This window comes from Gasterosteus aculeatus, chromosome 5, assembly GCF_964276395.1.
Source record: "Gasterosteus aculeatus chromosome 5, fGasAcu3.hap1.1, whole genome shotgun sequence".
NCBI lineage: Eukaryota > Metazoa > Chordata > Actinopteri > Perciformes > Gasterosteidae > Gasterosteus > Gasterosteus aculeatus.
In genome coordinates, this window is record NC_135692.1 from 7,962,873 (window position 1) to 7,988,857 (window position 25,985).

General features: G+C 43.4%; 3 protein-coding genes and 2 long non-coding RNA genes across 9 annotated transcripts in view; 2 read left to right on the plus strand and 3 right to left on the minus strand.

Moving 5' to 3' along the window:
• On the minus strand, nucleotides 1-7,565 carry calcoco2 (calcium binding and coiled-coil domain 2). The gene is made up of 15 exons (XM_040176904.2): nucleotides 6,460-7,565; nucleotides 5,952-6,116; nucleotides 5,346-5,448; nucleotides 4,232-4,392; nucleotides 3,958-4,083; nucleotides 3,744-3,869; nucleotides 3,573-3,668; nucleotides 3,348-3,457; nucleotides 3,194-3,263; nucleotides 2,438-2,605; nucleotides 2,161-2,349; nucleotides 1,874-2,011; nucleotides 1,666-1,792; nucleotides 1,238-1,257; nucleotides 1-968 (listed from the first exon to the last, which is right to left on the minus strand). The coding sequence occupies exons 2-15, from the start codon at nucleotides 6,108-6,110 to the stop codon at nucleotides 807-809; spliced, it is 1,755 nt and encodes a 584-aa protein (XP_040032838.2). The 5' UTR covers nucleotides 6,111-6,116; nucleotides 6,460-7,565; the 3' UTR covers nucleotides 1-806.
• On the plus strand, nucleotides 7,538-19,373 carry ttll6 (tubulin tyrosine ligase-like family, member 6). Of its 3 annotated transcripts, none has more exons than XM_078102975.1 (18): nucleotides 7,538-7,753; nucleotides 9,149-9,326; nucleotides 10,110-10,230; nucleotides 11,544-11,689; nucleotides 11,928-11,966; nucleotides 12,775-12,893; nucleotides 13,272-13,402; nucleotides 13,494-13,650; nucleotides 13,737-13,880; nucleotides 14,628-14,713; nucleotides 14,816-15,041; nucleotides 15,306-15,484; nucleotides 15,568-15,756; nucleotides 16,410-16,575; nucleotides 16,912-17,211; nucleotides 17,357-17,416; nucleotides 17,813-17,927; nucleotides 18,319-19,373. In XM_078102975.1, exons 4-18 carry the CDS (start codon nucleotides 11,545-11,547, stop codon nucleotides 18,582-18,584), a joined length of 2,322 nt encoding a protein of 773 aa, XP_077959101.1. In that variant the 5' UTR covers nucleotides 7,538-7,753; nucleotides 9,149-9,326; nucleotides 10,110-10,230; nucleotide 11,544; the 3' UTR covers nucleotides 18,585-19,373. The 3 variants fall into 3 exon arrangements, with proteins under 3 accessions (XP_077959101.1, XP_077959100.1, XP_077959099.1); XM_078102974.1 differs by having other exon boundaries at nucleotides 10,129-10,230; XM_078102973.1 differs by lacking the exon at nucleotides 10,110-10,230 and having other exon boundaries at nucleotides 7,542-7,753.
• Nucleotides 11,468-11,951, minus strand: LOC144407965 (uncharacterized). The gene is made up of 2 exons (XR_013467698.1): nucleotides 11,699-11,951; nucleotides 11,468-11,554 (listed from the first exon to the last, which is right to left on the minus strand). It is a non-coding gene; the product is annotated as an uncharacterized LOC144407965 (long non-coding RNA).
• Nucleotides 15,524-25,985, minus strand: part of LOC144407964 (uncharacterized) — a 13,410-nt gene continuing 2,948 nt past the window's right edge. The window contains exons 2-3 of one of the 2 annotated variants that reach the window (XR_013467697.1): nucleotides 22,596-22,725; nucleotides 15,524-15,654 (exon numbers count right to left, since the gene is read on the minus strand). This is a non-coding gene — a long non-coding RNA (uncharacterized LOC144407964). Of the gene's footprint in view, nucleotides 15,655-19,560; nucleotides 21,169-22,595; nucleotides 22,726-25,985 lie in introns of those variants that run through there. The other variant, XR_013467696.1, reaches the window with a different exon arrangement.
• On the plus strand, nucleotides 23,336-25,852 carry hoxb6b (homeobox B6b). 2 transcript variants are annotated; one of them, XM_078102980.1, is made up of 3 exons: nucleotides 23,336-23,960; nucleotides 24,906-24,938; nucleotides 25,037-25,852. In XM_078102980.1, the coding sequence occupies exons 1-3, from the start codon at nucleotides 23,501-23,503 to the stop codon at nucleotides 25,315-25,317; spliced, it is 774 nt and encodes a 257-aa protein (XP_077959106.1). In that variant the 5' UTR covers nucleotides 23,336-23,500; the 3' UTR covers nucleotides 25,318-25,852. The 2 variants fall into 2 exon arrangements, with proteins under 2 accessions (XP_077959106.1, XP_077959105.1); XM_078102979.1 differs by lacking the exon at nucleotides 24,906-24,938 and having other exon boundaries at nucleotides 23,363-23,960.

Here is a 25,985-nt window from a genome sequence, read left to right on the forward strand (position 1 = left end):
TCCGTTCCACCACTTTTATTTTGATTACTTCAGCAGAGCCGTTCAGAGCCGTACATGTTTTCATACGCATCAACACCTCATTCTGTCATTTACATTTTCAAATTTACACTTAAATCAACACATTTGTAGTTACAGATCAGCAGTTTCCCCTGAAGGGTGAAAAGTGACTGTAAATGATATGAGGAATATTCCACAGAAAAAGAATGTTTTGGCCTTTTTAATATAAGTCCTACATATAAATCACTGCTTTATTTTCCAAAGCATACATTAACAAAAAATTAAATATTTTTTGTGCAATATGCAAATCATCCTTGTGAAGGTTTGAAATTTGTTTAATTTAGATGTTACAGAGCCTACATTTATATTCTATTCATTTTATGAAACATCTATGCGTTCTATTCTCATTTTCTTTGATATTTGATTTGAATTAAATCATTGGCTACGTGCACGGACGATTAACTGCCAAAACCAAGTGAAAGAGCACTGCTGAGGCTGAGCTATTGGTGCATCTCGACTCAATAAACATCTTTAAATTCTGTACAAATGTGCAAATTCAACAGACAATCTCGACTTTTTTTCTTTCAGCACTTTTGCTCATTTGTTAAAACAAAGAAAGGGGTTTTGAGTATTGGTAATATAGGCAGAAATAAAAACAAACACGCAAAACTGCATACTTTGGAAAACGGAAAAGTAAAATATACTCTAAAAGCAAATATTGGCGTGGTCCTTTTACACCAGAACCGACCCGGCTTGTAAGACGATATGTTGATGTGCTGCCTGACGCTGACGTGGTCTTCGAGGCACGCTCACAGCCCGTGGCTGTAGACGTGGTCCTCGTACGCAGACTGCTCCATGCTGTCACAGATCATCGTGCAGAAGGGACACAGTCGGTGACTCTGCTCGTGCTGCTGCAGCTCGTCCTCGGTTATGTAGGGGAAGCTCTCGCGGCAGTGGCGACATATCAGCGACTGCCAGGAGGGGGGGCAGGAATGGAGAAGGCACGTTGGGTGCAGTAACAAAATAGGCAGCGGATTATGTTTTAAGTCTTCTACAGAAATAAACGGTAAACAGCTGAGTCATGTTGAGAGTTCAGCTTCACTTTAGCTCAGCCAGGTTGTGTTAATAGAAAGCTATGATGTTTAAACGCTGCGATTGAGACATTGATTACAGAGCTTTGGGAGAGCCAGGTGAGGTCATGGCCTCTTTAATAATACCGGACTGAAGTATTTCCACTCACCTCTTCCTCTGCGCCCGTTTCTGAAAGGAAAAGTGAATCAGTTAACCACAGATGAATTAAAACAACTGCTTCATTCAGTTTGTTATCAATGAAACCGGATTCTATTGTTTTTGGAAAAACTTGTTTGGTAAAAGTAGGTGGCAATCCTCTATGGGTATTCATTTTGTGTCGCTGAAAAACAAATATACGTTCAAATGAATCTTGTGTCGATTACGCAGCACATTGTTCACTGAAATCATTCAGCTCCATCATACTCGGGTGGAGGCACAAGCTCAGGTTAGCAAATATCACTGAGGGTACGTGGGGGAAATGTTTTGGGGTTGTGTTTGTAATTTGATTGATCTTTTATTTTGCACAGCGGGACGAACATTCTGTAATCTGTCTTTTGTATGATCTTATACTTCTTAAACGCTATGAGTTGAACTCACCGATGCTGTCGTACGGGTGCTCGGGCTGCTGGGGCTGCTGGGGCTGCGGGTGAGGCGCGTTAGTCTGGGCAGACGCTTGGAGTGCAGCATAAGCTCCGCGCAGCCTCTCCATATCGTCCCTGAGCATCTGAGGGAATAAACACGACTCGAGTAAACAAAAGGAGGTTCTGATGATCACAGGGGGAGAGGATGCTGGTGTGAGGGGTACCTGGTTCTCTCTGGACAGCTCTTCTTTTTTCAGTCCTGCCAGTGCGATCTTCTGTTCCTTCTCCCCTATCAAGCAGTCTTTCTCTGCGATGGCAAAACGTGCATCTGCGATCGCGCCGTTTGCCTCTTTGAGCTTTAGCTGGAAGAGACCGACGGGTTTTTAGCATGCAGACACCAAAAGCACGTTCGTCAACCTGGAGCTCTGGAGGCAGTGGAAAACAAAAAAGGCAGAAGACCACGCAGCTCGTGGCTGCGAGCTCGCTCTGGACCGAGTTCGAGGTTTCTCACCTCTAGTTTGCCGCTCGTCCGTTCAGCCTTCTCACCGGATGAGGCCAGCTGGGCCATCTGATCCCGGAGCTGCTGCAGCTCCAGGATCAGATGCTCAGAGCGCACCCTGATGTCTCTGGTCTCCTCCCTCTCAGCCCGCAGCTTCCCCTCAGCCTCCTTCAGCTGGGAGGCCAGAGTGTGACACCGCGCCTGAAGAAGACACCGTCATGTAGCCCCTTTGTTTTTAAAAAGAACACAAGGCATTTCTAGTTGTTGTTTTTTTTTTGTTTGCTCCCACCGTCAGGTCGTCATTTGAACAGTTCTGCGGTGTCGTCTGCCTGGCCAGCTTCTCGCTTAACTCCTGGATCTCTCTCCGCATGTCGTCCATGACGGTTGTTTGGCTCTGCGACCTCTGCAGCTCCACAGAGAGCCTCCCCTTGTCCATCTCACTGCTCTGAAGGTCAACCTGCCCAAGAGGTCAAAGCACGTGCATTTCAATTCAGGAACAAATCATCAGCTCGTATCGGGTCTCATGAGGAGACCAAAGCCATCAGCGTGTAGCATCTCAATAATGACACAAATACGCACTAAAGCATCAAGTAAGAATCATTTGTAGTCCCCAATAAAAACTGCATTCAGTTATATATCTTGAGGAGTTTTCTTATAAGTTTGTCTTTGAGAGGTCGACTAACTGATGTTGGTTTTGGTCAAAATGTGTTGAGAACAAAAGCCTCCACATTGAAGTCAGGACAGATTCCTTCTTATTTTCCTGTATGTTACAGCGAGAAATTAACATATAATCTTGTTGTTATAGCTGATTTAGTTAGAAAATTGCATCATTGGGATTGCAAACCACTTTACTATGATAATAAATAAATAACATTCAGTAAATGCACCTGATGTGGATTAAACTGTCGCTGAAAGTAGTCCAACAAATGCACAACGTTCGCCTGTTTGGGGACTATTTTACTTGTAAGAGCATCTTTGGAGAAGAAGAATTTAGAAGGATGAAGCTGTTGTTATTAAATAACTTCAAAATGCAAAGTCGATTCACCTGAAGCAGCTGGATGGTGTCTTTCATTTTGATCAGTTCCCTTTCCTGTTCTCTTTGTTTGGAATTTAACCTTCAAAATATAAACAAAGGCTGTCAGGGTCGGGACAGACGTACTCCAACGGTGGACAGATAACAATGCTCGGACTCGACTCACGTGACGATCTCCTCACGTTGAGCCTCCACCTGCTCCTTCAGCTGGTGGCGTTCCCCCTTCAGCTGGTTGATCTTCATCACGGCTTGGTCGTACTTCTCCCGAGCGTGCGTCTGAACAATGGAACAACGGAGGATTGGCGCCACATTTCGTCGGAGCTTTTAGCAGCCAAAGAGATTTAAACAGAAAAACAGAAAAACACACACACACACACACACACAATCTTACCTCATTTTGCCCCGATAGGTCGTCTAAACTCAAGCTGGTGATTTTCTCCACTGTGGCCTCGAGCCGCTGTTTCTCCGCCTGCTTCATCAGGTCCTCCTGGTGGAGACACCAGAGTTAGTTCTGAACCCTGAAGCCGCAGCACCGACTTCCCCCGGCAGACTGAAAGCAAACCTTTAATCCGTCATTCTCCTGTTCCTTCTGCTGCACGGTGCTTCTCAAGTCGTCATTCCGTTTCTTGATTTCTTCCATTTCTTTGACCAGCTCACTCATTTCTCTCGCTTTCTGTTCATTCTGCCGCTGCAGAAACAAAACCACAGCGGGTCAAATATCAAAGGTCCTATTTAACTATTTCTCCCTGTTGTGAAATGTGTTACTCTTTATTGACCTTCAGGCTGGCAACACGTTGCTGCTCTGTCTGTTGAACTTTTTTCAAGGTTTCATTTTCCTCCTTTATCCGATCCAGCTCCTTCTGCAGCTCAGCTTTCTCAAGTAGGCCCTGGTCCACCTGCTCCTGATTTACAACAGAGCACACAAATCAACACAAAGCCTCTAGTCATCAGTCAAGAGCCCCACTGCGAGTTTAAAAATGACCCGTCGATTGTAATTATATTCGTCCGATCGTTTCCATGGAAACCACGTTCTCAGCTGACATCTGATACCTGTGTAGTAATGACCAGCAGGTCTCCCTGCAGGTCGCTCTCCGGGTCTTCCTCCGCCGGCGTTTTGAAGCAGAAAGAAGTGCTGGCTCCTTGTACCACGCCGTTGCCGTCCACGTAGCAGAACTGGTAGAAGTCGTGCTCATTCTTCGGCAGGTAGTACTCTGATAGGAGGAGAACAGGGAGGATTCACTCACTCGCTAGAAGAACAAGCTCACTATGGTTACTAAAAACTTCCTAGTGTGTCTCAATATCTCTTGTCAACAATCCGAAAAACATTTTGTTTACAATCATATCAGGAAGCAAAAAGGAGTAAATTCTCTCTTAAAACTAAACACTGTGATATCAGAAAACAGGAGGTAATGTACTGTCAGGACTTTTAAAGGTTTTCAACATGCTTTTGAAATGTCTCAAATTTGCCACTAAGATGATAATCTTAGTGGCAATCTTAGGAAATTCCCTTGTCGGAGGGAAATTACATAAGTACTTTATTGACCCGTTCTATCAAATTATGTCAATTTCAGATCAAGTATTCAATCCTTCAGGCTTCCAAAAATAATCGAAATGAAGCAATGTGCAAAAAGCACACAGTAAAAGTCCACTCAAGACATGAACTGTGAGGACGGTCACAAGCAAACATGACTTTATTTTAAGAAGTCACACGCAACCGTCGTCACGGATCCGTCTCTCAGAAATCAACACCGAATCGCACATGACAAACAAACAGGACAAACAAGGACAAATATATATTGCGGTTGCGCAACATTTTGTTGACGCTGAACACTCTTCACTCCTTGTCGGAGGGAACAGTTGTTGCTCACGTGGAGGCATCTGACCAGTTATGAAAGATCACCAGTTATCACTACGTCACAGTATAGAATGAAACTGAATCTGTGTGTGAGCTTTGAGCGAGCTGGAAGGAGCTAAAACAAACGCTGTGGTTTGCACAGAAGATTTGACCAGATATGATCAACACCGCCAAGGCAGAGTACCTTTGTCACAGCGGCTCATAAACTCCTGTTTTAATATCCTGATAAGGTTTAAATCATGTTGACACTGTGACTTTGGCAAGTGTACACAACAAACGTTTTTACCAGGCGGTCCAAAAGTTTCTTACCTTTAAAAACAACGGACCTCGTTGTGGATTCTCGCCCGACCACATCGTGACACGGCTCCACCCAAACAAAGGTGTGGTAGTCCTTTATTGTGTTCCACCCGACCTGTTAAAGAAGTGATGAGACAAAAGTCAAGAGCCAGATTCCTTGAGGCAACACACATATATATGGAAGCGAAAGGGAAGCTATTTTCTACTGATGTGATTTTTACTGAAAAAAATTATAAAAATATTTAGTCTGTATCTCAAAGTTATGAAAAACTTTCCCCAAAAATATGAGCTGATTATTCTGAGGTTTATTGTTATTTTGACAAGTAATTTATTTTAGATAGTAACTCATTATTCTGGAATTGATATACTACTTATTATTAAAATATAGGGTCAATATTTCAAAATAATGAATTAAATAATTTCTCTATTATTGTTGAGATGACTCATTATTTTGGACGAATATTTGAATTTCTATTGTTGTGATGTCATTATTTAGACGAGTCATTGTTTTGAGAGACCGAGTCACATTTAAAAAAACGCTACTTCCAGGATCCTTTATATTGTTTTATAGGTAGTAAAACCAATAAATCCATGTAAACACTTCTTTCTCATCCCGACCTTAAAGATGCCCACCCAGTCCCGGGGGGTCGGCTGGACGGGGGAGGTGATGGTGTAGCGGCAGGTCACGGTGGTCGAATACGGATAGGAGTACGGGGTGTCGGTGAACACCACCTGGGGGAAGGTTCGTGCCTCAGCGGCCTCTTCGGGCTTCTCCATGATGTGCTGTCAAAATAAACAGAGCTACCGATGACGGCAGCTGGTTTTATTCGCTTTTCTTCTTCCCGTTATTGTTGTTGTTCGTGCGCACGTATCGTATTTCAACAGCCCTGCGTTGTAGCGCTGAAAATGGTGAAAACTAAATATAAACTAAACTTTTAAAAGGCAGTTGAACTGATTTTAAACATTCAAATATTGAAACCGAAAGTGATTGAGCAAAAGAAAACCGCACCCGAGACATTATGTAATAATAGCTTTCAACAGAAAACTCTGCTTTCAGTTAAAAGGAGTTTTTAAAAACTCCGTTTTGGAGTAAATGTTTCGGATAAAGACATTAAACTGAACTTACATGTTAGCTGTTGCTCGTCGCCGCACCAACACACACCGCCAGCTCCGCTCGTCAGAGACAGCCGCTGTGCTGCGTTCAGGTGCTCCTCGGATCGTTGTACTACCACACGCTTCGGCCACTTAAAGTTGAGAGTTTTACATACAAACATTCAAACCGATTTTCTTTGATTTCCAAAAGTAATTTTACCACGGTATTAACACAGTTTAATGACGTTTATCTAATAATACAATTTTATATTTTACTACTACAAGTAGGACATGTACGTACACATTTTAGCATACACCTTATTGATATAATGTATCTACATATTTGAGCTCTTTCACACGTTGTACTACAACTGCAGCACGACAATTTAATATATGGTATTTGATAGAAGACCTCCAGGTCGTATTTTATGTATTTTCATCAATTCAGGCATTGCTACCCTGTTTCCAATTTTACTTAAAGGCATCACTAGTTGCATTTATTGGAGATCGTTATGATGCATTGTGGGTAATGTAGGCGAATGAAAAATGTATACAGTATACCCTCTTCGCCTCTGCACAGCAAGAGAAAGATAAACGGTTTTCCGCCTTGAAACATATTCTGATATTTAAATGTGACCAAATATGTGTTATGATATATTTTTAGAATTGATTAAAAGACACACTTTGATATTGGTCAGTTTAGACATCAGTGTTTTGACATCAGTGCTGGTTAAAAGCTCAGCCATATGGAAACATACTAAGATATCTAAAATTAAATACTAACAAATGCCACATCTAATTTCCCCCCTTTTTTCTTTTCCCTGGGGTTACATTTTAACATAGGTGAGCATGTTTTATGGCGATACATTGCCAAATCATATTTGTCATATATGTGTGACATTATGCATTTTATTTTAGGGAAGGCATTATCATCAGCTTGTGGTTGAGTGTCCCGCACTTACTTCGACGTCAATTACCGTGCAAAAATATTAAATAAATTACCCGAAAACCATCGAAACGGAAACATGTATTTGCGGCAACGTGAGTCTTTTAACATCGGTGAGCCAATCAGAGACAATAACGCTCACACCCCTGGATTATGATTGGCTAAAGACTTACCAGGGCGGTACCATCTGATGGACAGCGTGTGTGTTCTTCGAGTTCATTCATGTTTACCTTTACAGGATACGTCGCCGCTGTGTGTCAAGCCAAGAAGACGACAACCACGACCCGTCAACAACAGCAACAACAACAACAACAACAACAGGCGTAACCTAACACAAAGCTGCTCGGTGTGACGGCACCGGTAAAAAGACAACACGCGAACGGTAATGTCACGTTCCTAACGTTGCTGGCCGTTCTTTCTCTAGTCGTTACCATGACAACGGCCTACAGTTAGCATATAACGATCGGTTAGCATATAGAGCGTCAAGTCATGTTGTTTGTTTATGAGGTTCAGCTAGATATCTTAATAAGAGACCTACAGACGTCAACTGGAACGTTGGGTGTGTCGTGTCGAGATTCTTGCCGTTGGAAAAACAAGTCATAGATGTTTTACTACTGTCCCGACGAGAAAACTTCTTAAGCTAAACTTAATCACAAGGTGTCCTGATAAACTGTGAGCATTGGAAGAGGATTCGGAGATAAATTCTAGAGGGAAATTAAATGCACATCGGCTTATTTGTGTTGTTAAAACGTCTCCCAGACAAATAAACTATGTAACGTTAAGTAACGTTAATAGTAAGTATCCTAAACCTTTGTGAATTCTATGAGCAAACTATGGATTCGGTTTTTACTTTACAACATCAGCAATTTACATTTTGAGATTTTTTTCCAGTGCCACTTTTTAATTTAATAACATAAAGCACTATTTATTGAATTTGAGAAAAGAGCATGAACGTCTGCTACCTGCACGTAATATCTCTATAAAAATACACTCACGTTAAATTATAATTCCCAGGCCGTGTAATTGTTTGAGAGCCTGTGATGCATATAACACACACACACAAGCTGTTAGAATACCCTCAAATACAATCATGCCATGTGAATCCACAGGACTAGATGCTTGGCAGGCGATCTTTACAGCATCATAAGCAAGATTAAAGGTAGATAATTCAGTGTGAAAGGGTGTTGGATGTCAGCTAGTTGTTTAGTAAAGTTAATTATCTGAATAAACAAGTAGTTTCAGCACCGTGACATGTTGTGTCTATGATGTCGTCCCGTCTTGTTTTAATCAGATTGATGCCCGTCGTGACAACTAACACAAGTCACGTTGTCCTGTGCGTCTACTTTCTATTCTTCTATCATCAGCGTTTCCACTTCGGCCTGTGCTCCATTTTTAATGCCTTCAATGGCAGGCTGAACTTCAGCTGAAGGTTCTCAATTTCAACTTGGCCAGCAAGCCGTATGTTCCAGGCTGTTCACTCACACCACGCTCTGCCACGGCGCTTCTCACCACAGATTTAAATTTAACAACTTGAGGCATTGAAAAGCACTTCTCCTGTTTCATTGAACAAATGTCGGGGATTATCCCTCTGCTCTGGCTCCCTGCTGAGGTCTCCTGCTCATTTCCTCTCCATCACATCAGGAGGGGATCTGGTGTTTGTCCCCTCAACTTCTAATTGGTCACCAGATCCACCGCTGTGCCCCGTCGCTTGACTGTGTCAATCTGAACCGAGACGTTCTTGTGATGATACAAATCTACTCTTTTTTTTTTTTGTAAGACTCCTAAAGGCAGACGGTGTACAAGGTGGAGATGTGGCTCATTGGTTTGTCCACTGAGGAGTGTGACAGCGTCTCAAAGGGCTCTTGAGACAACGTTTTGTGTTTGGAGGCAGACGGACGGACAGGGTGGCATCTTCCAACGCCCTCGTCCTCACAGATGTAGCCTTCAGAGTGCAGGTGAGTAAGAGCCATTTCTCTAATGAACGCGGTGATGGTGAACAAGATCTCTGTGACTAACTGATTAGGGACATTTTATCGATGAGGTCCTCCTAAATATTAGAACAAATTCAACAAACTGCAGCTTTTAAAAATGAACACAAAGTGAGAACACTCACCTCTGAAACAGAGCATGAAGAGGATTTGTTGCATCGGACTGAGTAGTTTTAGCTTTAGGTTTATTTAATAAACTGGCATGGTGAATTTAGCGCAATGTGATGTGTGCAGAATTCATTCATGAATAACTAGTCAATCTAGAAGTAAGATCAGCCTATATTGATTTTCATAAACAACATGTATGTAATTTTGGTTCAGTAAGTTGAGAGAGCATTTATGTGCTACTGCAATATGCAAATATTTTGGGTTTTCTGTTTCATATTTTGTCATATGGAACACTTTCCGATTTTTGAACGGAACAAAGCAGTTTTAAGATGGCAACATTTTTGTAATTCCCCATTCATATAAATTTACCAGATAATGAAATAATTGTTAGTTGCAGCGTTAATTATGTGTGTGGACATGTGAAAGGCTAATAAGTAAACAAGTAACAATCGTATCAAATGGAATGTAAAGATGTGTCTTCTCTTCCACTCCATCATATTAATTAGTCAGATAGTGACAACCTCCATAGCAACAATAGCTCTGCGTGTCCCTGAACATCTTGTTTAATGTTTAGTGCTGCGGTTTTGTTATTTTTGAAAGAAACAGACAATGTGCTAGTGTTGCGTCTCACTATGTGTGCAGTGACACTGGCATTTTCCAGTTCCAGTTCCAGATGATACCAAGGTGTTATTCACCTACCTGTTGTGCACGCTGAGAGAAAACCTCGAAGAAATCCTTGTGCGCGGCTGTAACCGCATCTGAGGTCAGTGGGGCGTCTCGGCCCCGTGTAAAGCTCATGGTTTCGGGGGCCAGGATTATCCAGGTTGTTGGATCAGAATACGGTCACCCGGCACCGTGACCCCCCGCAGTGTGCCTGGGACGTCCCTCCTTGATGCCCCCGCGATCATTACCAGGGACTAACATGAAGTCGCCTTTAACCTCACGTGACACCACATCTGAGGCGAAGGCCGACTGTTGAGACGCTGTGGTGGCGATCGCAGGCCGTTGAGCTTGTTTCAGAGTGAAGGGCCGGACATTAACCCACCCAGAACTCAGAAGTCCATCAGAATTCCCCAAAGTTTATTCCTTTTAACTTAGATTTTTAAACATGCTGAGCTCTGCAGATTGCAATGGGGTTCAGTCGGTTCATCACTTTCACAGCGAAACATCTTACTGAATTGTGTTGTCTTTGCATTTGTTATAGACAATCATGTTCCCCCGAGGATGAATCCTAATGACTTTTCTTTTAGTGCCACTGTGAGATTGCCACAAATATTTTGTTGTTACACACGTTCATGTTCCCTTGAGGATGAATTGTTTCAACGATGATGAGCCTTTAACTCTTCACATACCGTTCCCATTATCCTCAGGTGTACTTTGCGTTTAGCAGGCTTTTAACTGAAATATGCAGACATTAGCATTTAGCTCGAGTACAGTCTCACAAAGCATCTGAAGTTGGGTCCCAAATTCATACTTCATACTAATTCACTAAATACTAGTTAGTACGGACTACATACCAATCGTCAAACATCTAAATTCTTAAACGCTTTATCCTAATAGAAAGGACTTTTTGACTTCACAAATAGATTCATTTTTTCAACTCTGCCATTTAATTTTTTCGTTGCATTGTGGGAGAATGACCCCATTTTGCAAACGCCTTTGTCATAGACGGTGGACATTAATCTTTTACCTCGTTAATTAGCGGTGACCTAGAAGGCGATCTTTAGATCCCACTTAACATGAGATGGTGGCTGTTAATGAAAAATGGACGAAGTGGACTGCTTTCAAAAACCCACCTGCAAAGGACACTAATATCTAAAAGCACCACACAATTTTATCATACAAAACCAAAAATGAAAGTTCTGGTTGGCGTTAGAGTTAGCTCTCCTTAATAACTCTTTAATGCCGGCGTGTGACATCGCGGTTACAGCCTCAGCACTCACCTGATGAGAGAAATGGAAACGGAAACATGAGTCCATGCGCACTTACAGCTTGTTATTCGTTCGGTTTGAATCAAGTTTCATTGTGAGGCCGTTGCAGCACGCCCCATTGTATTTTTTGTTTTTGCACCTCCAGGATGGGCCTACCTGTGGAAAGTCCAGACAGAAACGAAGATGCACATAACTATGAGCAGCAGGGAGAGCGTGGAGAAAGCCAGACGGAAGCCCGCCCCTTCGCTCCGCCGCCCATCAACGGCAAGAAGAAAAGGAAAAGCAAGAAGAGGTACTTACTGTACATCAATGCTGATCCCCTCCGTTAGTACTTCTAGCTGCAGGTACTTTACCTCCGAGCAGCCTGACGGCTGTGATTCTGCAGCCTGTTCTGGAGGCTGTTCGGTTTTTATTTTTCTCACTAGTCCTCGTGGTGTGATGAAGAGGAGAGGAGCGGGATGAGGCGCTTGTGGGACTTTGGAGCAAAGCAGATGTCTGTCCCTCTTTCTTTCTCTCTTCTCTTCCAGATGACTGTGGATCAACCTCACCAACTGCAAATATGAAAGTGGTATGTTCTCTAATATATCAGTTTTAAAATAATTTATTACTTTGCACCCAACTTTTATAGTTCACCCAACCCAACGAGTTCTGGGAGTACAAACGAAGACTACGTTAAATGTACATGGCCCTGATTTGGAGGGACAGCAGAATCAGAAATTTGAGTAGTCTCTGGCAGTCAGACCCCATCCTAGCATCATATAATTACAGGAGTGGAGCTGAAAAGGAAACCGCTCTATGGAGTCACTGGTGATGATGATGAGATGAAGAGAATGATGAATTCAACCTGGGTGCTAAATTTTGCAACTGGGGCTGCAGGAGGGTGCCGGGATGTTTTCCTAAAGGAGCTGACACCAACAGAGAGATTGTCTGATGGAGATCAAGATCTGCTGGTTGTAATCTGTAGAGTGGCCGTCTATAATAAGATGACTAAGAAGAAGCAGTAGGAGTGACAGTGTGAGGGTGATTTGCGCTTTTAAAATGGCAAAATAAACTGTAATGCTACACATATTCCTGTTGTGTTCTAGACAATTATGAACTTTGTGTTTGTCTCTTTTCTGTTGCAACGCCTCAACATACAAAGCAGCTCATCCAGAATGATTTTGCCAGTTTGGTATGGAATAATTTGTCCTGTCAGAGTCCTAACCCCATTTCACACGGGTGTAATGTTCTAGTGTGCTCACATTTCTGGCCATGTACTGTGTTCAGTAGCTCCTAGATCAGTGCTCGTAGCACACCCCTTGTTTTTCTAACAGACTCAATGCCGTCGGTAACACACAGCCGCAGTAAAACGACTCGCTGCTGTGTGTTGGTCTCAGTGCGCCGCGCTGCTTGCCTCCTCGGCCTCAGAGAGGCGACGGAGGGGGACGACTGGACTCTCTTCTGGACCGACTGCTCCGTGTCTCTGGACCGCGTTAAGGACATGAAGCTCTACCAGGTACTCCCAGCAGCACCCGCATCACTGCCTGCGGCACCGAGGACAAATTAAACCGACAGCTACTCTGTGAATTTAAATTCCCCTTTGCTCAATGTGTCCTACTCATTAATAAAATAATGAAACATTGAGATTCACGTAGAGATTATGAGAGTGCGTCATTTTCTCATTACTTATAACAGCTTAAAGAATCCATTTGTAATCTAATTGAGTGATTCAGTACAGGAAGTGCTGAGCAGGTCAATAACTGGGGGGAGGGTGGGGGGGCGGGGCACTATTTTGTCATATCTCACTTGGACTGCTGCAGTCTTGCACATACAAATACTTCACAATAAGTACTTTCCCTGAAGACACATTTGTTTGTGCGTCGTGTCTTCGCAGAAGATAAACCACTTCCCCGGGATGAGTGAGATCTGCCGCAAAGATTTACTGGCGAGGAACATGAACCGCATGCTGAAGCTTTTCCCCCGAGACTACAACATCTTCCCCCGGACGTGGTGCCTTCCCGCAGAGTCAGTTTGCACCCCCCCACCCCCAGTGATTTTGCTCCTTTATTGTGTTTTTTCTCTTTGTGTGTTAAGATACCAAATGTGCTTTTTGCAGTTATAGTGACTTCCAAGCTTTCACCAGGGCCAAAAAGAGCAAGACGTACATCTGTAAGCCGGATAGCGGGTGCCAAGGCAAAGGCATCGTCATTACCAAGGCAATTAAAGACATTCAACCCGGGGAGCATATGATCTGCCAGGTTTACATCTCCAGGGTGAGGGTGGATTGAACGTCACACACACACACACACACACACACACACACACTGAAGTCTACTGATGTCCTTCATTCCCTCCTCAGCCTTACATAATTGATGGATACAAGTTCGACCTGCGTATCTACGTGCTGGTGACGTCATGTGACCCACTCAGCATCTTCATGTTCAAGGAGGGACTGGCTCGCTTCTGCACCTCCAAGTACAGCGAACCGACACAAGGGAATGTGGTGAGAAATGTCTACTCATATTATACTGAGTGCTGTGTCTGTGTGCACATCAAACCCAGAGATCCCTTCTTGTTCTGAGCCACAGAACTCCATTAAAAACACATCAAGGAGCCTCACTGTTGTTCCTCCATCACCACAAGTAATCACCAGAGCTCCAAATGTGGATTAATCCGCTCCTGAAAATAGTCACCTACAAATTGACAATTTTCTTTCGGTTTGAGCAAAACTACACGTCTATTTAGGGGCAGTTTTAATGATGCACCGATGTTTTCAGAAAGCACCGATGTGCTGAAAGAGACCGATTAACACAATGTTGGTTTTATTATAGATTTGTTGACAACGATAACATACTGAGTTTGAACCATTGAAGATCAGGAGTGAGTCACTGTTATAGTTTTCCTGTACAGTACAGTGAGAATTACATTAGCATGTTGACTCATCATTAATTACAATAAATAATCTTATACTTAGAAATAAGTATCAGTAAGACATGAAATACAATGCCAGACTTTAACCCTGGGTTGATAAAAACAAAACAAGACTACAGTAAAGTAGGTACACCTATTAACAAGCTTAGCAGCCCAACAAGTGTATATTCTTAACAAAAGATTGTGTCAATTTTTGTTCATAAAAAAATGCTTAAATGCTAATATGTTATAAAATAGTTGCAGAGGAACTGTGTAAATCGGTGAACAGCTGTTTTTGTTTCTTTCTTGATGTCTCTCTCCCTCGTCTTCCTCCCTTAAGGATGACGTGTGCATGCATCTCACCAACTACTCCATCAACAAGAACAGCAAGAACTTTGTCCGTGACGAAGACACCGGCAGCAAACGGTGACCAGACCATGCCCGACGTGTACGACTACAACAACAATAAAACACTGCATATTCATGGCGTACTTGTTGTTGTTTTGATTTTGTTTCTTTTGTCCTCAGAAAGCTGTCCACCCTGAACAAGCTCCTCGAGTCCATCACCGGCAACACGGACAAGATGTGGGACGACATCGAGGACGTGATCGTGAAGACTCTGATCTCCGCTCACCCGACCCTCAAGCACAACTACCACACCTGCTTCCCCAACCACACCACGGGCAGCGCCTGCTTCGAGATCCTGGGCTTCGACGTGCTGCTGGATCACCGGCTCAGACCCTGGGTGCTGGAGGTGAGGGACCGCCTGCGTTCCGTACATCAGATGAAAACATGGTTGTTGATACCTGGTTCAGTTCTTTTCGAGGCATTTTTGCGTACAATCAAGGGGAGGGAATTGTTTGAATGGAAAGTTTGGTCTTCTTACTAATCTTTGGAAAAAGGGTCGCCTCTTAAGTTTGTATTGAAATGTGTTACTCAGGAGAATCCATGCTCTTCATAGACATCCATGTGGATCACCGTGTTTCTTCTGTGTGTGTGTGTGTGTGTGTGTGTCCAGGTGAACCACTCCCCCAGCTTTACCACGGACTCACCGCTGGACCGCGAGGTGAAGGACGCCTTGCTCTACGACACGCTGGTTCTCATCAACTTGGACGCCTGTGACCGCCGCAAGATCACCAAGGAGGAGAGACGCAGGGTGAAGGACCGGCTGCAGCAAAACAGCACCAGAGAGGCCAGGTGGAGTCAAAAAACATCCGTGGTTTCTTTCCTCCCGAGGTCACTGCTCCCTTACATCAGGTCATGCCGCTCACGTGTTCCAGGTCGGAGGAGCTGCGTCAGTGCCAGGCCGCCACGCTGGAGCAGATGGAGCGGTACGAGGCCAAACACCTGGGAGGCTTCCGGAGGATCTATCCCAGGGAGGGCGGGGAGAAATACGACAAGTACTTCAAACACAGCAGCTCGCTCTTCCAGGAGACGGCGGCGTCCAAGGCCAGAGAGGAGTGTGCCAGGTACCCGCAGCGCGTTTAACACAACAAGTCCGTGGAGAGCAGCAGCTGCAGGTGATGCACGCCGCTACCTCCTTAATCACAGAAACGTGTAAAAGCCCGAACAGAGCAGCGGTGGGACAGAGAAAAGACTGAAACAGTGACCACCGCAAATCATGGATTACAAGTTTCATTCACAAATTGCCAGCCTGTAGACTCGCGTTAACCAATCATACGATTTATGAACCAAAAAGTAGTGAAGGGAGAGGAAATGTACTGCATGGGTGTTTTGCTGTAAATAAATAAATGGAGAGGTCTACCAAAAAGGGGGTATGAGACAAAAGTATTGATTTTGGTGATTGTCGAATGTGAGCATTCACTCATTTTCTGTTTGGTATCATTACTATTGAATAAGTAGTCGTTTCCCCTCTGTTGAAGAGACTAAATTATGAATCAATAAACAGGAAAGAGAAACATAATGCTCCTAAAATATAATCAACATTCCCACTGGATCAGTATTCACCAAAACAAATGGTTTTACAAACTATGAAGTTATAATACTAATGACTCAAAAATGTGTTTTTTTAACTTAACGATTTTGAACTTGTAACATCACCGTATGAACTACACACAAGGTTGTTCTTCAGTCGTTGTTTGTGTATTTCGTTTGTGTTTAGGCATCAGCTGCAGGAGCTGCGTCTGAAGCAGGAGCAAAAGGAGAGAGACCAGAGGGGAGGCCGGAGGAGAGACCTGCAGGGGGAGACGGCGGGGGAGAGAGTTAAACCTCGAGAGGCACAAACACAAGCCCCTCCCACCGCGAACTGTGACGCCGACCCGCTGCCGGTGAGGCATTGAGGCCGCAGTGCCCACCGGAAACCACCAGAGGGAGCCCGACTGCTTCTGTCTCTTGATGAATGCTTCACATTCTGGTTGACCCTCTTTCTGTAAATGGACTCTTACCCCAATTTAAATTAGCTGGAATAATATTCCCGCAGATAATTTCTATAGGACGTCTCTCATTTCAAATTTAAATACATTCATATATTGTCAAGATGGGAAAGAAACTGCGTTATGAAGGTTATTCAGTGACAGTAATTGCTGATATATTGTAAATGTATACTGGCTACACATATATGAGGCAATAAAAACGAACAAATTGAATCACATGTCTCCCTGCAGCATCCTCCGTCCAGTGTGCCAAAGGACCCTGAAGCTGCAGAGGTCCAAGAGGACAAGCAGCAGCAGCGGGAGGAGGAGGAGGAAGTGAAGGAGGAGGCCGTGGAGGAGGAGGAAGAAGGAGAAGATGAAGCAGAGGAGCGTGAGCGGATCAACACGCTCCTCCAGAGGAAGAAACTACTGCAGGACCTCGGGGTGGTGGACCAGATCCGGCAGCTGCTGCAGGACCGGACAGGCGGAGGGGGGGTCCCGAAGGAGGCCTGCGCCCAGCAGCAGAGTCAACGGGCCCATCAGACACGGCAGGTACGACGTTGTGCTTGGAATGGACACATTCACAACCGCAGCTCACGCCGGCTTTGTAGTGGTGGCATTGTCCTCCTGTTTGTTGTCAGTCAATTGATCATTTCAGGTGCTTCGGCCTCCGGTCGTCTTTGTCTTTTCATTTCAGTTGGACTCTTTGACTGAGTTCTACCAAGGAAGACGGCGGAAGCAGCAGCACTCCCTGGAGGTATGACACGGGACCACACAGATCAAACCAGGCCTGTATAGATTGACTGGTTTATTCACTGAAATCAAAAGGGAGAGGTTTACGGCCCTTTTAGAAATAGAAAAGAGGGATCAGTGCATTCATTTGAAATGTCTTCAGTTTGCTTGTATTTTTGGACCGAAAAAAAGCAACAAAAAACCCCAAAACAATTTATTGTCATATAAACTAAAACAAGCAAATGATTATGTACAGAAATCCATGAATTTTATTTTAAATGAAATCAGGTTTTAAAAGTTCAGAAATGATAGAAATCCATGTTTGTATTTTATTTGAAACATTATTACTATTTTAAAAAAACAGTGACTGTGGACGATCTATATTACCGCGTAATTAATAATTCAATCTGCTTCGTTGCAGCATATCCACTCCCGCATGACTCAGCGCCTGCTGAGAGCCACGATGGACAAGAGGAACCTGTCTGAGCTTGAGGGCCACAGCAGGACCTTTGGAGTCCAGCGGACTCACTGGGCAGGTGAACACACTACTGGCCCGGGAGCTACGCCTCTCTGTCTTTGAGTTATGACTACCAGCTGCGTTCGGCTTTTCTCAACTTCACAACCACCATTAAGCGGTTTTGCGTTTGCCTGTATATTTGTATTAAACCAAAATTCAGGAATCCGCAATTTGACTTCTTTCTTCTTCTCATACTGCAAATATCAACGTAATTCAACTTTGATAATTCATTTGGATTGTTGTTTATTATTATTATTATTTCAGACAGGATCTAATGTTTGAGATTTTAAATGAACAAAAAACAAGCAGAACAATTAAAAGCCTTTTGGCATTTTCTATGTTTTCTAATGTTCCTATTGATATTCTCATAGTTAAACTCCCTTGTGGTTTGTGTCTCGTTTCCCCCTCAGTCCACGGCCCCCCTGCCCTGCAGCAGGACACCAGGAGCAGCTCCTACCCGGACCCCCGGTCACACCCCAGCATCCCCATCCTCCACCACCTGCCCAGAGGAGGCCCGCGCTGTGGCCCGCGGTCCCACGACCCCGCGGTCCTGCAGGGCCTGCTCGTTATTTCCAAGCCAGCCCCCCTGTTCAGGAGGCCTGGCTTCTCTCACATGGGCCGCAGCTCCTCCCGCAGAGTTCCCCCCACCCAGCAGCAGCAGGATAAAGGCCAGTGAGCTGCAGACGCAGAGGAGATCTGGACGTGGAGAGGTCTTAAGCTGTGAACTTAAAGAAAACACACCGTGCCGATTCGAGGAGTCTCATCTTTGATAGATTTTTATATCTGGACTCATGCAGTTTACTGCTTGCCACTTTTATGACCTCCAGCCTGGCAGGGAAAAAAACCCACTATGGTTATTTTAACCCGCTGTGTGTTTGTGCTCACATATGTGTATTTGCTCTGCAGGGATGAATCATCTCAAACAAACCTTACCTACAGTGCCAAAATAAAGTCAGACAAGTCTGCTTTAACCCTTTGAGTTGTGTAAATCAAATCCTCTCCAGGAAATATCATAAACTCACTCATATAACTTCATGAATATTAAAGTATTATTAGTTCTGATTTAAACCCTATTTGAAAAGAAACTGAGGAATCAAAAAATAAGGGCCTTTTGTCTCTTTTCTCACAGGAATTTGAGTCAAGTATTATAAATGTTTTCTTTCTTTTACTTTGCAGTGAGGTTAAACAAAATATATTTTTTATTTTTTTAATCTGATTTTTTAAATTTAATTATACAAGAAAACTGATTCGGGGGCTTTTTAAGGCTTATTTAGCATATTTAGCTTTATCATTTATTATTATTTGTTATGGTTGCTTGAAAAAAACCTTTTTGTTTATTATTACTGTGTTGTTACATAATCTACCCTTCTGTAGAAAGTTCGTAATTCATGTTTGAAAATAAGTTGCTCCTCTCTGTGTGGATTCACTTTGGTGAGACAAAGAGGCCATAAAGTTTTACAACATCTCTGCATCCGGGTTCTTCTGATCAAAAGTTACAAAATTTGCCAAAACAACTCAAACTGCTCTCTCCTCGGAAAATATAAAGTTTTAATGTAACTTGTGTTGATTTGTCGTAAAATCACAATTGTGTATGAGAAGAATCTTTTCGTGTCTAATGTGTTTAAAACATACAAATTCAAATCACCAAAAAATTGAGTCGAAAGATATTTTAATACAAATATTTCAGAAGAAAAGTCCTTCATTTTTTAAATGAAATTACAAAAACACATCACATGTTTCCCAGAAACTCAAATCTAACATCAAACTCAAAACACAAATATTGATCCGTTATTATTGTGACATGAAGGGGGTTTTGTACCTTATAAAAAAGATTCAGAGATGGAGGGAAACTGTTTTATTTTAGGATTTTATTTTGGAATTCCAACTCAAACCTAATCCTAAACCTCTTTTCAATCCCCAACTATAACATTTTGAGGGAAACAGCAATCAAAGTTTGCATCTCCGAGGTAAAAAAAAAGCGGAGGATGAAAGAGTTGCATTTCAGGAATTTATGGTTTTATTGCATCAATAAAAGTCGGAAATTCTCGTTGTCCAGATGTCAACTAAAAAAGACTCTTTTTTTAAACGAGACACAACGGAAATAAGACATTTAGAAACAATACCAATGAGGATAAATACCAGTTTTAACGAATGGCTGCATTACTTTAAGACAGGGCCTTATTTTTGCCTGATAATCGAAATAGATGTTGGCGAAGAGTGTGCAGTTTTTATTTTTCGTTACTTTAAAATCCCCCTCGGGACTCCAATTAGTCGAACTCCATTTCAATCTTTGGCCTGTGAGGTTAAAGCTAAATGGATCTGCAGAGGCTGGAAAACCTCCATTTAGAAGGATCATAATAGTCTTTAACGAAAAAGTCTTTAATTTTTAGCCTGAGACCATTTTTATATAAGCAAAAAATCCGACCAACATTCCGTGTTTGAGATAGTACGATTATTTAAGTACGAAACGTCTGACGAGGTCACGAGGATTAAGGAGCACTGAACATCATCTAATAATCTCAGATTAAAGATATGAATAAACCGGGTCCCACTAACGCTGTTTTTAGAGAACAATAAGAAGCTGCACACACCTTTTTTTTGAAGGATGGAACAGGAACCAAGTGCGCATCCGAAACCAAATCTCACGAAATACACCTTACATTTAGCGTCTTTAACACCTGATTTTCGTCCTGCGTCGAACCCCCGAATCATCTCCAACAATAAAGATCGTGACGAGAAAAGCAACGTCTTAAGGAACAAAAAAAAACGGCAGCTGTTTATGAAAATTTACAACTTTGCCGTGAAAGTTTACGACTCACTCTGCTCAATGATTGGCGGCCGTTCGTCACGTGGTCCGCAGGAATGTGAACTTATTTCCCATGAGGTTATATCTGCTACTGCTCCTTCACTTAACACTACCAACACGAGCCATTTTCCTCGGCTCTTTGCTTATGCAACACGCAGGTTGTTGTTGTTGTTTTTGTTGTTGTTATTATCGAGGCTGCACGGGTCCATTTGTTTTGGTCCCCGAAATATTGAAGGGATGGAGCGTCCGCGCGCGATGCTTCTCCGCTGCACGCGCCGTACTGTGCGTGGCTCCACTTGTTTTTTGGCTACGTGCTCGTGAAAATGAAGGATCATCACACTCCTGGATGCTGGGATTACTTCCATGAAATCACTTGAAGAAAATGGGACGTTTTTTTTCTCAGGGAGGGGGAGGGAGAGGGGGGGGGGTGTATAGGAGGCGCGAGGAATCTCTTCTGCGGAGTGGCACACACACAGGAAATGATGGATTATCAACAAAGGTAAGAGGCACCATGTTTCTGATACGCCTGCGATTAACGCGCCGGTCCGACGCGCGCACCTCCGCGCAAAGTGGAAGACGATTCTTAATAATAATGATACAAAGCCTCATCTTCTTCTTTTCTCGTGTGCGGTTCAGTAACTGCTCTGCGCGTTTAACCCGTGAGATGCCGCAGAGCCAAACAAAGCCGCTAAAATGTACGCCAAAACGTGCAAACGCCATGTGACTGCAGGTTTAGGCCTTTCGAGCCTTGCGGTAATCAGGGGGGCTTTCGGCTGCACTCTGATGATGATGATGATGGTGATGATGATGATGGCGGAGATGATGATGGTGGTGGTCGTACATGCCGCATGTTAACGCTGGGACACGACATTCCTTATATAATTACTATGCCACATCTATGCGCCCCTTATTTAGAGATTGTTTTATATGTTTGTTTTTTACTGTTTTGCCTGATTGCTTTTTTTCTAAAAAAAATAAAAGGTGTCTGACGCGCTTTAGTTTGATGTTGCGCCGCCTCGTCGAGCAGTTTGTGCTCTTTCTTTGAACAAATCTTGTTAAATTTGGGACAAGTATTTTCTATTATTGTGGCTGATTTGGGATCTTGTACAAACTATATAAGCGAGTTGAAGGCTTTGTTGGATTTCTGGAGCTTCTCCCTGTTGGACGCTGCAGTTCTACAAGAGATTTACATGTTATCACGTGATCTGTTTTTGTCTGTACAGTTTTACATTCTGAGCTTTTGTTTGATTTGTTTCCAAAACAGCTGACCGGCTGCATGCCAACAATAAGAACGTTCAAATGAAGATATTTAAATCTGAACAACTTCTAAACGGATATTATCAATCTAAACACGAATAACCTCAAATCTGATTTAAAACAACTGACGTGATTATTAATTTAGCCACCAGCGACTCAAATTCCTTCCAAACACGGTCATACATTTATGTTTCACGTCATTCTAACAATAACTGGCCTTACTTCTTTATTCCGTATTTATTCTCTATTTAAGAGGGAATATTTTCCCAAAGAAAAAAGGTTATTAAAAAGGTAAGAATTGTCTTCACAAAATAAAACTAAATATAACACCTTAATTCATTATGCACGTACTTAGTTACAAGACAATGCAGTCAAATTGTATTAGAAGTTATTTACTAAATGAATGATAAAAATGTGCTTTAACTGCGTAACCTGATATTGCATTTGACTAATATTACTTCAGTGATACAAAATGGACATATTATGAATAGTATCAACTTAAACCACCATTAATTAACATACTATTAATACTTACAGCTGATTTGAACAAAATTATGTCTTGACGAGTGGCTGAATCATGGTTTTATGGTTTTATTTATTTATTTCACACATTTATATACTCACACGCTTGTTGTTTTTCAAATGAGAATCATGGGTGAAGATGACGGTGACGATGAAGGTGATGTGGGGAGGCGCGTGTCCTCCGTCGTGCCCTCTGCACGTCCTCGTGGGTCTGGCATAGTTGTCGTTGAACCTTTACAGAGTGAAACATCAACATTTGTTATTGAGGGTTGATTTCGGACGACTTAATGCTCTATATTACGATTTCTGGCGGCTGCGTTGAGAACACAGTGTGTTTCATAACGTGTTTTTCAGTTATTGAATTATTTAACGAAGTGAAGGTTAGAGGAAGAGGAGGAGACAGCCAATCTGTGCGTAAATGGAAAGAATGCGCAAAGTGTTTGGCATTTCATTGCGATGATTTTTTCTTTTTGCATTGTGTGTGTTTGTGCGTGTGCATGTGGGAGCGAGCGAGGGAGAGAGAAATTATGCACGCGTGCTTGTTTATGATGGAGGGGGGAAGGGCATGGGGGGGGTCCGTCTGCTTTATTGGACTTTATTTGCATAAAACGAAAAGTTGCTGCTTATGTAGCATGTTGTTGTTTGTTTTTTGTGCACATTCCTGCGAGCCTGTATCTGTGTGTGTGTGTGTGTGTGTGTGTGCGCGCGCGCGCGCGCGTGCGTAAAGACCGAAATGCTCGTGTGCTTCATTTCGATTCACCGGGGACCCCCGCGCGCAACAAGAGCCCCCCGTGGGTGCAATAGTGCAAGCACAGACGGCGGTGATTGGCCAGAGGTTGATCAGATGGTGCACTTCCCCTCAGTGTTCAGTGGAACCTCGCAACCTCCCCTCCACCCCCCTTTCAGCAAAAACCAAATCTCGGATAAAGTAATGGCAAAACCACTTGGACTATAAAAGACAACAAATCATATTCCTCCGGACTATACACACCCCGTTGTCCCCCCCAATGAGTTCCTATTTTGTAAACTCAACTTTTCCCGTGTCTCTACCGGGAGGACAGGACTCTCTCCTGGGTCAGATACCGTTATATACCTCTGGATACACCGATCCGTTAAGACACTACTCCACCGCGGCCACATATGGAGCGGCCAACATGCAGGACAAGGTCTACCCGGCGTCCTACTACCAGCAGACGGGTGCGGCGGCCGCGGCAATCTACGGGAGGGCCGGCGGTGGCGGCGGCGGCGGTGGCGCACATTGCGACTATAACACGGTCGGTGCTTTCTACAAGGACGCGGATGGCTCTTGCGCCTTCTCCAGCCGCGACGACCCGCCGCTGTTCGTCACCCAGGAGCAGCGCAAAGCGGAGTGCGCGGAGCATCCGGTCGGCGCGGGCAGCGGCGTCGAGGACAAGTCCTCGGCGCTCATCTACCCGTGGATGCAGCGGATGAACGCCTGCTCCGCCGGTGAGTAACGGACGTGTTTATCACTCTGTGGTGTGTTGTCACGCCGCCGCGGAGGTAAAAGGAGCGAGCGAGTGATGAGTGAAGTGAGGCGCCCTGAGCCTCTCAGCCGCGCGGAAAGCGCGCCGGGTTCGCCGGTTAGAGACCGGAACGATCCAACAATTAACGCGGTTGCGCCGCAGAAAGTTTGAGATTCGTGTTGTGATTGCGCGCGGAGCTCCGCGCGCCTTCGGGGGCTTCGGCTGCGACATCATCATCACATACATGCATACACGGGAAAACCACGCGCACACACGCGCACCCACGCACACAGAGACTTGGCCAACACCCCCCCCCCCCCCCTCTCTCGATATCGAGTTTACAGCTTTTAGTATCACATTGCATCCTTGAAATGGGCCCTTTTCTCAGTTTTAGAGCGACATTAAACATTGCAGAAACACCTCGAGCAGCTTCTAAATATCACACATTTCATAAAACACGACTTCCCATATGAGCGTCGTTGATTACAATGCTCAGTGGGACATATGATGCTGTCCTAGGAGAGGAAATTCACCATGAGGGCACTTTTACGCACCACGCTGTGTTCACATACATCCTGTAGCCCACAATAATGACATCATGAATGATGTTTTTTTTATAATAAAGCATAGGCAAAGGTAGATATAAACTCACGTAATGTGTGCAATTTGTATATTAAATCTATATAATATGTGAATATGGTCATATCTTACAATATATACATTTTAAACGAACATTGATATTAGCTTTTTGTGTAAGAAGGCTGTGACCGAAATATAGGAGAAAATTAAAAAGAATACATACAACAAAGTACAGGTAATTCCCTTATCTACTTTATACACTAAGAAATATTACATTTGAATGTTTCACTGTGATTTGGAGTTGAAATACACCAGACATCTGAATCCTTACTTTATTGTATTCTTTCAGACACACCACTACAGATTTCGAGTGCACTCTCAGGTAGATTTTTCCTCCTACACTTTCGACATTGACTCAAGACAAAACATTTAATTATCAATGAATTGATTAATTGAATATAAACATTTTTTCCCCTCCAGGTCCATTTGGCAACAGTGGCCGCAGGGGCCGACAGACCTACACCCGCTACCAGACCCTGGAGCTGGAGAAGGAGTTCCACTTCAACCGCTACCTGACCAGGAGGCGCCGGATAGAGATCTCGCACGCCCTGTGTCTCACGGAGAGACAGATCAAGATCTGGTTCCAGAACCGCAGGATGAAGTGGAAAAAGGAGAACAAGCTCCTGAATCCTTCAAAGACACCCGAAGAAGAGGAGGAGGAACAACAACAGGCAGAGAAAAAGGAGATAAAGGGACACTGAAGGGAAGGCGCGTGTGCGTGTGTGTGTGCGTGTTCGTGTGTACGCGCGCGCGCGTTCGTGTGCACACTGCCATAATAAAAATGATGTATAATTTTTGTGTAGATAAAGTGCTGCCAATGCCATGTTAGAGACGGATAGACTTCATTTCAGTATCTGCACGGTGGTGTTTGGTGCATTAGGTTGAAACCAGGTCCTCTTGTCTGTCCTTGTGCTCGTGTCTTCATTTGGGGGACTTTATGCAAAATCCGCCAAAATGTAAATATGTTTAGTGTTCAGTTTTTTGTTTTTACTCTGTCGTTATCGTAAGGGGCTACTGGGTTTGTTCTTATTTTGTCCTCCCGTGGTGTTCGTTGTTCTATAATAGTCTTAGGCTTGATGTTTTTGCAGCTGTGCCATCTGACATCTGTACAGACAAGAAATGTTACATGTTATTTATTGTTGTTCACCTCCGGTTCAATGCACATTTGGATATTGCGTGAAATATTTTGTTTAGGAAATTGTACATAGAAATAAAGGCTTTTTGATGTATATTGGACGATCTTGTGGCGTCGTTTTGTTTTTAAAAACAGACTATCATTATTGTAAGTATTATTCTAACACGGTGCTGAACGTCTCCTGACGCAACAATAAACCAATAAAAATACCCATGAAACTCCGGGTAACGATGA